The 13766-nt window shown below is 37.8% G+C and overlaps 1 protein-coding gene across 1 annotated transcript; it reads right to left on the minus strand.

The window, feature by feature from the left end:
- Nucleotides 1-1127: 1127 nt before the first annotated feature.
- Nucleotides 1128-8774, minus strand: LOC142337788 (protein RCC2-like). The gene is made up of 2 exons (XM_075387306.1): nt 7494-8774; nt 1128-1595 (listed from the first exon to the last, which is right to left on the minus strand). Exons 1-2 carry the CDS (start codon nt 8745-8747, stop codon nt 1356-1358), a joined length of 1494 nt encoding a protein of 497 aa, XP_075243421.1. The 5' UTR covers nt 8748-8774; the 3' UTR covers nt 1128-1355.
- Nucleotides 8775-13766: the final 4992 nt, after the last annotated feature.

Consider the following 13766-nt stretch of genomic DNA (forward strand, 5'->3'; position numbering starts at 1 on the left):
CTTTTAACGTATTGCTGATTCTATTAGCTGCCCTTAAAAACCCTTCACAGTGACACACACTCATTTGAACTTACATGTGAATTAAAGTAAAGAAAAGTCAATTTCAGAATCAGATGTCTTTTTTGAGAGTGAGGTAAGTCACAAGTGACCAGAAACTCAATCACACGACTAACTTACTAAGAAAGAAAAACTGACGTCACGCACGCAATTCAGTGGAAGTTAAATTGAATAATCGAGTTGAATAAAAAGCAGATTTCAAGAAGTGGTAATAGTAACGTCATTTGGTCGTAACAAAAAACCTGTTGACGAAATTAAAAAAAAAACAAGAGAAGGCCGATAATAGCCTCAGCTATTGCTTTGCAGCTATTAATCAAGACAAATGAACGGTGGGGAACCTGCAGTAAAGATCAGAGACCTAAAAAAAATGTTATTTTTGTTGTCGGGTTTTTTATTTGTGTGTGCACTTTTGTATGTGTCTATATAAGTGTCTTTGTGTTTGTAGAGTTCATGGTATGTGTGTAAGAAAAATAGAGGAAAATTAGTCTGAGATAGTTAGTTTCTTTAAAGGTTGGACACAAATAAGAGTGCAAAAATTGTCAGAAAACAACATTAGAAAAACTAGATATTATTTGCTATAAATTGCTCCAAAAAGTCCAAAACCAAAATTGTTTAACATAAGGTTCCTTGATAACACATCTGCAAGATTTCAAAAAACAAATGTCCCGTTATGCTCATGAAATATCAAAACTGAAAAAAAAATTAGTACAAACTTCAAAAAGTTACATTTCAAAGTTTACTGTCAAAATTACAGTAACCGATACAACTGCAAAAAGTAAACACCATTTTTTTTTTCAAAAAACCAAAGAAGGCCATAATGAACAGCAACGAGCCTTCAGTATTGACCAATTGCCAAAAACAAAATTTTTGGTTTAGTTTTTTTGGTGCTGCGCTTTGTATTTGTGTAATGGGTGGTGTCTGTGTGTTTGTATTGTTTTCTGTACCTGTGTGTTTCAAATTATGCTACATTTATCTTTCTAGAAAATGTTGAAGAGTTTGCAGAGTAATAAAAACCAGCTGTAATAACAAGAGAGTAGTAACCAGGCGAGATTAATGAAAAAAATTAAAAATCAGATCAAAAAATAAATTATCGTAAGTTAGAAGAAATGTAAACAGGAAAGCCAGAAAAATCTTAAAAAAATTGAACTGGCACTTTCACGTTTAACTCAAAGATCACTTCAAAGTTTATTACAGTTTCATACAAATCACTGAAAAAAATCTAGTTGCAAACTGAACTAAACAAATATCCGACAAAACTACGTCACATTTAAAATCAAACCCCGACAAATTGAGGATGTTTACTTCCATCCACAATACAGGGGAAGCGAGTTGAATTTCTTCAGAAGGTCGGCGTCAATCTCTGGTTTGGAATCTTCTGCATCGGTACTCTCGTTGACTTTCTTATTCAGATCCATCAGAAAGAATGTGAACGAGTTTCCACATGTAACTGATTTTGCGACCATTTCCTCCAAAGACGGTATCAGTTTTGGATCTTTTGAGACCTTGGAATTCGCTCCCTGCTTTTGTGCTTTACCAAACTGAAAAACAGAACAGCATACAGCCACCCGGGATTTAAGAATTGAATCAGTGCCATATTTGAAAAAATTAAACGATCAAACATAACCGGTTGAGGTTAGACCAATTGCTCTAACTATAGGCGGCGTTTAGAGGTGAAAACTTTTGCCTAGCGAAGCTACCCTACTTAGGAGTGAGTGGTAAAAAACATAACCGACTAAACGTCGGAAGAATTGCTCTCGAACGACTAGTGAGAGCTCTAATCAATTGCAGCCTGCTTCAGTCCGGGGGGGGGGGGGGGAGGAGGGGGTGAGTGAGAGAGGAGGGGGAGCCTAAATGGGAACTTCAATAATGGGCTTCAAATAACCGCATGAGAGGTTAACAAATACCACTATTAACATTTAAAACTGAAAATGGCACCAGTTTCGGCGCACTTTTCATTTAACTTTTAGTATTAAATTGCCGCCAATTGAGTTCAGCTGCTTAAAATTGTGATTGAGAGCATTTTAGATCACGCGAAACACAAAAAGTCAAGGGCGTAAAATTCACTGGAAAAGTCAAAACTGTCAAGCAAAGAATTTGCATAAAAAGACACACACGTTTACAATAATTGCTATGAACTTTGTTCAAGAGCAGTTAAAGAGGATGCGGGGATTAAAAATAGGGGTGCAGGCATTAGGGGAGGGGGTCAATAGTTGGGGGATGGGGTCACGCCAGAAGATAGTGTTGGGAGAGCTGGACAAGAGGGTGTTCAAAGCGCCAGGTTGAGGAGGGTGGACGATGGGGGTGTTAGGGTAGGAGAGGGTGAGTGGGGGTGGAGCGGGGGGCGTGACTGAGAGGGGGTAAAACTGAGTGAATTGAAGGTATCACAAAAACATGCACGTCATTCTTCAAAACTTTATTTTGAACATAGCATTCAATATGAACATTAAAATTAAGCTTTTTCACCTATGTTTTTAAAATAAAAACAGAGAAAGGAAGTTCCCTCCGTGGTCGTGCCACCCCTTCCCGCTCCAGGGGTGTGGTCACGCAGCGGCCGAGTGGAGCGCAACCTGAACGCACACCATAGATAATCAATCGGCAACGACTGATTTAACAAGCCATTTCTATCATTTACTGTACTTTAATTAAACCAATCAGATTGTTCCGCTAGAATTCTTATTTCATATTCTGCTGATAACCCCAGAATTATATTCCTCAGCAAAGTCAAAGTAGTACCATTTAATAATAATAAATTGTTCTCGAGTAGGATGTACACTTGTTTGCAACACATGGTATAAATTATGTACCATATCAAACCTATTCGACAGGTCAAAAATAGGTCCAAGAGGTCCTAGTCTAGCGATGACCAGTACCAATACTATGATCAATGTCGTGAATGCGTGGCGTTTCATGGTAAGAGAAAATAGGGGGAAACCTCAAGACCTTATTCTGAATTTTATGAGATCTATCGAGTTTTTGTTAATAAAACAAAGCAAAAAGTTCCAAGTTGTCTACGAAAAAATTGTCCCTGAAAAAAGATAAGAAAATCTTAAGTTCTCTTGCACTCATAGGTTGCACTTCTAAAACAAAATTAGGATAGAATTTTAAAATGAAGTTAAGCAATTTTCGTATTCTTACTCCTAATCTTTTAGGACTTAGGCCGCTGCTTTTGTTTGCAGTTTTAGGTTGCTTTGATTGGACTCTTTTTGCATGCAGTGTAACATCAATTTCTTTTCTAGTAATAACATTTTTGAGACAATCCATTTGGCATTCTGCTCTCAGAATTTCAGCTAACTTTTTCAGAGCAGTTCAAAAAGGTGCATGACTCTAATCGAGTAAATGTGATTTGATTCTCGTTCCAGATAAGTGGAGGTTGATTTAGGCTTATTACAAAATAATTCTTATGCCAAAATTAGGGTTTTGTTATCAGTTCCATAGACTAGTACGCCATAGCGCACAACAGGCTGGACATATACTTTTTATGTTAATAACAGTTGTTTAACAGTTAAAATCGATCTGAGCCGGAAAAAAGTCCCGAGAATTTGTTCAATTTCGAGCAAAGGATTTTAATATGATCGCCGAAATTCAAACTGTCGTCCAGCTCTATACCTAAATACTTCAGTGACGATCTTTCTGTTAGGTTCGTTTCTATTTGTTGCTATGAACTTCTCCGCCTGGCTTTCATGTTCATGAAACAATTTTTTTTGTAGTTCAAAGTCAGTTTGTTTATGAGTTAACCACTAACCAGGTCCAATCATTGGCTGAGAAAATCAGTTGTTGAGCCTCTTTTGTTTAACAACAGTATCGTCAGCGTATAAGGTCAAACAGTTCCGACTACAGTAATCATCTATGTCAATTATATACACAGGAAAAAAGTGGTCCAAGTACTAATCCCTGTGGTACCCCATAATCGACTGCGGCAAAAGTGCAGTAGACGTTTCCTGAATTTACACATTGCTGCCTTTTGCTTAGATAAGATTTCAAAAAATTTCGCAGGTGACCCCTAAATCCCAAGTTGTTTAGTTTGTCCAAAGGAATACTATGTTTAACTGTATCAAGCGCTTCTTTGAGATCGATGAACACCACTTTAGTTTCTGCAAAACCGTCCTCCCAGTCTTGCCCTACGCTCTCAAAAAAAGATACCAATGCTTCAATGTGCACTTTTTTGGCCTAAACCCAAATTGATTTTTGTTTAGTAGTTTGAATTTCTCTAGAAAATTTAGCAATTTCTCAATCAATTTTCCTATTGTTGGCAGCAGACTGATTGGTCTGTAATTTTCAGCAAGTTAAGGATCTCCTTTTTTATACAGTGGGATAATTACTGCTTTCTTTAAGCAGTTCGCGAAAACGCTGATGTCAAAACATTTTGATCAAATAGGTAAGAGTTGGGACAAAAGCAAACTGTATTTTCTTGAATATAAAATTGTTGATACCATCATAATCTGAGCTGTATTTATTTTTCAGGTTTTTGATTGCCATGCAAAGCTCTTTTTTCCTGATTTTGTGTAGAAACAAGCTATTGACGCTTGTATTTTTTTGTGCTGTTTTTTTTCTGGACCCAGTTTATCAGCTAATGTTTTTCCGATGGTGGTAAAAAATTTGGTGAAATTTTCAGTCTCTTCCTGCGTTAAAGTAGCTTGTTGTTTTTTTTTGGTGTCTCCTCTTAAACTTTTGATAGTATCGAAGAATGTTTTGGTAGAACGCTTGGCGTTCCTAACTAAAAAGGTTTGATAAAAGTTTCTCCTTTTTTCGAGCACTCTCTTCTAGCAAATTCCTAATTCTATTTAATCTTTTTATTGTCATTTGTTTTCAGCTGCATTTATCTTTGATAAAGTTTTTTCTTTTTTGCTGCAAGGTTTTTAATTGAGTTATCGGTCCATGACTTATGTATGAGAGTCTTTGATTTCTTCTCTGGCACAACGTTTTATTTCATCAATAATAGTTTGTTGAAATTTTTCAAATGCTGAGTCACAGTCCACGAGACGGAAAGTTGCTTGGAAACATTTTAATTTGTGTTTCAGTTTAAAAACTAGCTTTTCTTACACAGAATTGTTTTCTAGAACAGCCCAATTTCTGTAGTACTCTTGCATTTTTAACCCTGTTTCTTTCGTTTCCTCATCTAGTTCAGTTTGAACAGTGTAGTGATCAGTTATTGGAGATTTTAGAACGTCTACTTGCACTTCCTGTGAGCAATATACCACATCAATTCTTGTTTGAGAATGAATGTTCTCCCTGGTGAATCCTGTCAGAGACATATTGCTAAGATCATACCCTCACAGAACATTTTCTAAAGTCGACAATTTTGCAATTTAATTTTGAGTGATCAAAATTTAAATCTCCACACATCAAATGCATCTGCTTTGTCTTGTCATTTCTGCAAAAAATTCCTCAAAAGTTTTTGACAACTGTGATAAACTTGTATTAGGTTTGAAGTATACAACAGTCAAAACCAGATCTTTTTCATAATTTTTGCTTTCAATTTTGATTGTTAGCAATTGACAGTTCCTACTTAAAAATTTCTGCAGAACCGTTTTCACCACGCCTTCCCTGACAAAAATTGCAACTCCTCCTCCTTTTCCCATTTGTCGGTTGCTTGTGTTAAGCAGCTGGTAACTACTAAGCCATAACCATTTGATGTTGCTGTCATCTTTGAGCCACGTTTCGGTTAGGCATATAGCCAATGGCTGTGTTTCCTGTTGTGCAAAAAAAACCTCGAAAAGGTTTAAAATTCTATAGATTGATCTGATGTTCTGCAATAAAATAGTATTTTTCATCGTTTAAATTATTACAAGCTCTTAACTGAATTAGAACACTTACCACTCGTTTATTGTAAAATGAAACTCCCTGTGCATTCTTTTTTTACACGGTTATCAAAACGAAAGAACACCGACTGGTTGACACATCCTCTGCGAATATCAAAAAGCATGTCTCCAGTCAGTATTTTGACAAACTTTTCTGGTTTCCGCGAGGATTCATTATCAATTGTCATTCGTTATTTTCGAATATCACAAATTCACTGTTCTCTTCACTGTTAAAAAATCAAGTACTGTAGGCTGCGGATACCGCAAGCACTAAGGCAGAACATTCTAAAGTTCAATAAAAAGAATCTCATTAAAAAACCCTCAAGCCGAAAAAGACGGGCTGCGTTTATCGCAGTTGGTGAAATGCACAAAATATCACGTTTAAATTATACAAGAGCCACTTGTCTACAAAAAAGTGATGTACTGGTATTGGATTGCAATCAAAGTTACGGCTTCAAATTATTATAAACAGAAATTATTGAGTATTAGAAATGTGGCAGGTTTCTACCGGTTTAGTATTTCCTCTGCTTTTTCATTTCAGGAGAATATTTTTCTTGTTCGTTTGATCTTAATGTTTGATCATAATTGATGCCAAATTTCGGTTGTCCTCTGGCCGAGTCTCTCAACACGGCATTTTTGACTTTATTGAAGTCGTTGACATAGTTAACGGGTTGGAATGAAGTTTCGTTTTGAAAGTTCCGGACCATAACGGATACTGCAGAGTTTTAGCCTCTCGTTGATATACATGTTCAAATTGTTCAATTGGTTCTTCAACTTTTTCAATTTCGTTTGGGCACCAAAAACTCGATCTTTTTCTTCAAAATACACAAACTTGCATATTACTGAGTCAGGGCAAACATGTGGCCCCGTGCCAGGAAGAATATGACAGGCTTTTATTCGGTCCTCCCGCAGTTTGATTCCAAGATATTTATCAAAAAAAGATCAAAGTATTTTTAAGCACATTCCGTTGATCTTTTGAATCGAATGGTGGATTACAAATGATCACACAGTCTTTGCTAGTATAACGTTCTTGTGCTCTCAAGCGATTGTTCATCTCTTGCTGCTTTTTTTCCAACTCTTGAATTTTTAATTCCTGATTCTTGTTAATTTCAACCAGATCAACAACAATTTTTGATAGTTCATCAAAAGAATTTTTTGACAGATTTGTATCACCACTCATACCTGATGTGTTATTTGCATAATTACTTGAAGATTCTCCAATGTCCATGACTTGACGTTGATACCCCACTCAACTTTGTAAATAATGCACCTTACTTAACAAATAAATGGTAAAAGTGTTCGTTACTCTGAATTCATAATTTTTGGTTGTAACTGAGATATAATGCAACATTACTGTATGGGAAAAGGGTTCAGATTCTGATGTAAAAACGCTTCAAGCACAGTTCTTTTTGTCAGTTTCTAAACGCTCTACTTGAATTTTTTTTGTCATATGTTTTATAAGATATAAGTTGAAATTGACGTAAGCAATGGTTTGTTTTCTATAGCGCAAGCGTCAAAGAAAGAACGAAGAAGAACAGACTGTTTGCTGCGTTGCTCTTTTTTTGCTCATTTTGGTCAACATTTTTTGCTCATTTTGGCCCTTAATTTTGGTCAACAAAGGGCACAGTTTCAACTCACCGCAGCATTCGGATCCCCAGCTCCCAATGCTAATTCTCCCATTGTAGGACTAGGTCCCCATGATATAGCCTGCCCTTCTCCAACAGCCACAATTCCCTTGTTGGCACAGCTCATTGATGTAATTTGCCAGCCTGATATCTCCATGACTGGCTTGAAATACATATCAGCACCGTTACTGCTCATTCTGGTTTGACCGCATATGTATAACATTTTGTGGCCCATTGAAACCAGCGAAAAAGTCGAACCAGCAGCAGCGTTTGTTATCTCACACGTTTTGAAATGAAGAAAGCTCGTGTTTTGCCTCGGCGTCATTTCATCAGACGTAATATTATGACCCAAACGACCATAACCTCCACAACCCCAAGTAAAAATTCTGTTCTCCGTGTCAACAACAATTGTATGATTGTAACCGCAAGCGATATACTTCACTTTCACATCTTCAACTTCTCGCGTTTCTTTCACATTTTCCCCTTTCATTACAAACTTCTCGATCATTGTAGGAGAGGAAACGAAGCTGAACAAATACTTTTGAGTTCCAATCATTCGACCATCGGTTCCGTGACCAAGTTGCCCATACTCGGGATGACCGAATGAGTATAAGTTACCACTCGTGTCAACGATCATGCTGAACAACTGACCACAAGCCATCATCTTCACATACGGCTCAAAATTTAGTTTCTTTGGTTTCGTTACAAATTCTTGACTCAAAGTTATTCCTAACTGCCCTGAAGTATTGTCGCCACAAGCAAAAACACGACCCTCAGTTGACAAGAAAAGTGTATGACCTTTTCCGCAAGCTGCGTCTGAAATTTTTGAATTGTCAAACAATTTCGATTCAAGCTTTGTGGGCAAAACAACATCGTTCCCTTTGCCTTCGGTGCCAATTCCAAGCTGTCCATTTTCATTTCTCCCAATGACGTAAGCATCAAAATCGGATGATATAAAAATTGCATGTGCTGCCGAGCAGGAGGAAATTACCTTGGTAATTTTTATGCCCGTCAATCCGGAAAGCCGATGAGGCGTAAATAAACACAGCTTATTCGTTTCAATTCCGCCTTTTGATCTGCCAATTGCCTCAAAAACTGCGCAGCCAGACATAAGCAATCCAACGTCTGGTTGACTTTCATCTGATTTTCCTTCTTCGATATTCAGTTCTTCTACTTTTATTTCGTCTTCAACCTCAGCTTGCTTCCCTTTTTTCTTGGAGCCACTTGATTGTTTCCCATTTTCTGATTTCCTTTTCACAGCAGGCATATCGATCTGAAAAAATGAGAAGTTCTGATGTAGAGTCAATAACAGCAACATGTCATTCCAAGTCAGAAGCAGGCTCCTCGTATACAGGGAGCTGGAATTGATTGCAATTAAATGCCCATAGGGAAGCTATATTTAACTTTGGTTAATTCAAAATGAGGATTATTAGATATCAGAAAACAACACCATTACAGCTCGAAACAGATTTTACAGGCCAGCAGAATCAACGCATAAGTTTCCTAAATTAGGATTTCTTTTGGTGTAGTCTGCAAAAACCCTCCCTGTCAAAAAATTGAAATGCAATCAATTGGTTGTTGAGCGGTTCAATCTTTAATCTGTGTGAGCTTAAAGACGTCTGATTAATGTTTCCGACAATGAAACAATGCAAGCAAGACTCTCCAATGCAAGAAGACTATCACTGATAAGAACTGCGTAAAATTGAACCCTTAAATCACCCACGCGCGTAAATTAAGCCCATGATACTACTGCTATTTGATAGTCGCTATTTACTACAAAGGAAGGTTGAATTCAATTTTATTGAAGTTTAAACATTTACAAATATAACTAAACGAGTCACAGAAAAACACAGCATTCAATACACAATAATCAAACTACAAGAAACCATTTCAAAGACAACCAAAATCTAGCTGAACAAATTTTTATACCTTCTTTTACTGGTATCGTCTTTAGGATTAGCTCGAGAACACGTTTGAGTCTCCATCTTTTTCTCACTTCTATTAACTTTACTGCTGCTCATTGGTTCCACGGGTTGATTAATTTGCTTGTTGACGATGTCTTTTGCCTTGATTTCAGCTGCTTGAGCCTGATTCGATGACGATTTTGAACATGAGTTGAAGCTAAAAGGAACAATTTTTGTTTCTTTCATTTTGCGTTTATGAAACGGAGTACCAAGATGTACAGTCGCCACTCTTGTCTGAGGATTGACAATGGTTTTGACGGACTTCACTGTTTTTGTTTTAGCTTTCAATGACGTGGACCGGCGCACTTTCCCATTTGAGACCACATTCAGCTTCGCTGACGCTTTCAAAGGCACAGGCATATCTGAAAAGATTTCTGGTAGTCTGAGCGCAACATAGAATGTTTCAACATACTACCCAAGTTTACAAACCATGACAATCTTCAACGGTTCTATATGAGAATTTCCGGTTTAAGTTTTAGCTAGGGATGCGATTTTTGATCAATCCAATTTGACCGCAGCTTCTTCGTCATTTAGCATCTACCCCCTCCCGTTAAATGCACCATGCGAAGGGCCATAATTTCGTGGCGGGGGTCAGTTTCAACATATTGAGCTGAAACTTTCAAAGTCTTTTAGGCTTTGAATCAGTCTCACTCGGGGCTTGGTCCCACCACTTCACAGCTAAGTTGACTTACTGGATTGGGTTGCAGTGTCCGTAACAACCTAGAGAGCAGTAAATCAGCACTGATTGTTGTTGTTGGGAATTTACGACTGCTTGTCGAGGGGTCGTTCTGACCCTTGAGTTTTGCTTTTAGATAATTATCCGTAAATTTCTGCATCGGTGACAATCGCAACGCAGTTGCCACGTGCAGACATTTTGAGTGGTGAACGATTTATTAACAAACTTCATCAAGTTTATTATTCGGTTTTTCAGTCCTCGCGGTTCCATAAAATTTATTCCATTGTCGATTCGGTTTGCTAGTCTGCAATTTTTGAAAACGAATTCGTTTCGCGCCTTTTCGAGCCTTATTTTTCTGAGCGTGTACAATTCTGTGGATCTTCCTCGAACTTTGTTTATTTCAGGTATTTCAATATTGTTGTTGGGGATTTTCTTTACAGAAGGGATTTCTCCCGATCAAAACAGTTATAGAAAATTAGTCCATGTCTCTCAGCACTGTTGACAGTCACAACAGATCTGCCACGTGCAGACGTTTTCTGGTTTGTACCGCATCATGAAATCATTCCACATTTGCTTTAGAATTCTGTGTTTTAGGCCGTGTTGATTTCCGAAGTCAATGCTGTGATGAAGTCTATTGGCTTTCCTTTGGGTGCGAAAACTCCAGCGGACAGCAGTTAGGTGGATAACAGGATACATGATTTCGTCTCTTCCTTCTTGAGTAAGCTTTGAGAGTGAGGAGATCGGACCTACATGTACATTGGTGATGACAAGATGTTCAAAAGCCTCAGTTGATTCTCATAGGGCTCGTTTCGTCCTGTTATCCACCTAACGGCTTTCCGCTGGAGTTTTTCAAGATTGCCTAAATCAGATTTTGAGGGCGCCAGAACCAGCGATTTGTTTAATCCCAGTTTTATGAAAGGTTTTACGGCACAGGCGACATTCCTCCTTATCAAGTAAAGGACTAAAGTTTGCTTTATTGAGTCTAGCAATTATATGAGCCGACCATGTCAGTTTCTTACTGACGTTTCTACCAAGGTCCTTGACTGCTTGCAGGGAGTTCAAATTTTGATTTAAGAGTTCAAAATCCTTTTCTGGCCCTCTTATGTTTAGTATTGCACAATTGTCGACTGCGACTTCCAATTTGTTTGTCCCTACCCAATTTTGTACTGCATTTTTGTCCTGCTGGAAATCGGTGTCACTGTATCCTATTGATCTTCAGTTCTTCGACAAACAGGTATTGATCGCTAAATCTTAGGACATCTGGGAGGTCGTTGATGAGTATACAGAACAGAAGGGGTCCAACAAGAGACCATTGGGGGACAACACTTGTGATTTCAATAATCCTGGAGATTGTGTTATCAGCTCGGACGAATTGTCTTCTACTGTGGATATAGTCAGACAAAACTTCGAGGAAGCATCCACCCACACCAATTTGATCTAATTTGATGATTAATTCTTTATGCGGTACCTCGTTGAAAGCTTTGGAGAAGTCAGAGTAGAAGGTAACTATGTTGTCACTTGTGTTCTTTTCCATTGCCTCATAAATTCTTTGCAGGAAGGAAAGCGTATTTGTAGTTACAGATCTACATCGAACAAAACCATGCTGATGCTTGCTTAAGTGTTTTTCAAACTGTTCATATAGTGGCTCGTAGATGCATTTGTCGAAAATTTTACTGTCGATATTCAATAGACAAACCTGGCGATAATTCGTGACCAACCTCCTGTCGCCCTTTCTGCAAATAGTGGTGACTGAGCCGATTTTCCATTGATCGGGAATTTTTCTCAAGCGCTTTATGTTCTTAAAGACTTGATATAGGACATCAGTCATTGGTTTCGCTGTTTTTTGGTAAAAAATAGGGGGGTAACCGTTAGGGCTTCTAATCTTAGTGATGTCGATCGCCGATCGTATTTGATTAATTTTTTGCTTTGATATACAGAAGTTTGTTAAAGTTGGGTTCGTAGAATTGATGTCTTCTATGCTAAAGGAATGTTTAAGTGTGTAGAGAGAATGAAAGAAGTCGTTTAGTAAGTTTACTTTCTCTTCAATGTTGGATGCTTATGTTCCACCTTTGAGTAGAACTTTTGGGAGGCTTGGTGACTTATTAAGACATTTGAGATGTTTAAAGATCAGACTGGTGTCTCTGGTGCTCATTATTTTCTCTTGATAATTACAACGATCTATTTCTTCGGCTTCTGTCACAACGTTTTGAAATTTCCTTACGATGTTTTTCCGATATGACGTTGGCTTGTTTGTTACTAGGCGAGTTTAGGCTGAGTGTTTAGGCTGAGTGTTCAACTTTTTCATCAAATTGGACGTACTTGGTGTAATCCAAGGTGGTAGAGATTGCCTATGCCTGGTCCTTTTGGCAATCATTGCTTGTGCTACCTTGTCGAAAATTTGTACATCTCTTCGCACATGTTGCTTATGTTTGTGTAACACACTGGTTTGAAGAGAGCAATTTTGATCATTTCGCTTACTACCGAGTAATCAACTCTTCCAAAACTTCAAAAATTTCTAAAAATTTGGTTTTATTTCTGTATGAGGGCACTTAACTAGATGACGGATTGCCTTGTGATCTGAGCAGTTAAATGTTTTTGTGAATTCTTCTTCAAGAGAGGAGTGCATGTAACAATTTCGATAGAAGGCAACGTCCAGTGTCTTGTTTTCGCAGGTGTTAAAGCTAACACTTTGAAGAAAAAAGCCGTCCTCAAAGAGTTCCAATACTTTTCGTTCGTCAGTGTCCTCACTTGAGAAGTTGTGCCAGTTTATATTCGGAAAGTTAAGATCTCCACAGATTATTGCTCTGCTGTTTTTTGGTAGAGCTGAGAGAATTGCTTAAAAGTTGTTTTGTGTGTATCTGTACCCACTTCCAATCAGAGGGTTGTAGAACACAGAAATAAAAAAGCTGAGTTTGTAAACTTCTAGCCTGCAGGTGAGTGAATAGTCGGGTTGGTCAGTAGTAAGTTGTTCAGATGCTAGGCTGTTTTTGATGGCAATCATTGCCGCTCCGTGAGTGTTGTTTTCCGCATCTTGTTTTCTGTCTGATCTATATATGGCGTAGTTGTCTAAAAGTAGTTCAGATATTGAAATGTTGTCGTTTAACCCTGTTTCGCAAGCACAAATAATGTTATAGTCATTGAGCATTACAGCATTAGCAAATTTCGATCTTCTTTCCACGCTTGCTAGGCTTCTTACAATAATTAGAAGAATATTGATGAAACCTAGTCACCATCCTTCATGGTTATCTCCTAAATTTACTTTCTTGCCATCATTGAACAACACGAGGTTTCGATTTATCAGTTTATCGCGGGGAACATTTTCCTCAAGTAGTTCTCTACGTTTTTAAGACACAAATTTTCTTTAATTGCGTCATCTTTTGACAAGGCTCGAAAAATGAACACATTTTTCTTAGTTAGAACTGTTCTTTGTTCGTTGGCTTTCGCTAAAGATAATCTGGCATCATGCCCTGTCGGAAGCGTCAGAAGTAGTGTCCGTGGTTTTTTCCTGGTGTTGCTGAATTTACCAAGTTGTTTTAGTTCCATTATTTGGGTTGTCAGATGGGCTGACAGAAGTGATGTAGCTTTTTGACTGATGTAATTTTTTGAGACATTTAAATCTAACAGCAATATTGAGATCAACAGCTAA

This window comes from Convolutriloba macropyga, chromosome 4, assembly GCF_964194025.1.
Source record: "Convolutriloba macropyga chromosome 4, txConMacr16.3, whole genome shotgun sequence".
Lineage (NCBI taxonomy): Eukaryota > Metazoa > Xenacoelomorpha > Acoela > Convolutidae > Convolutriloba > Convolutriloba macropyga.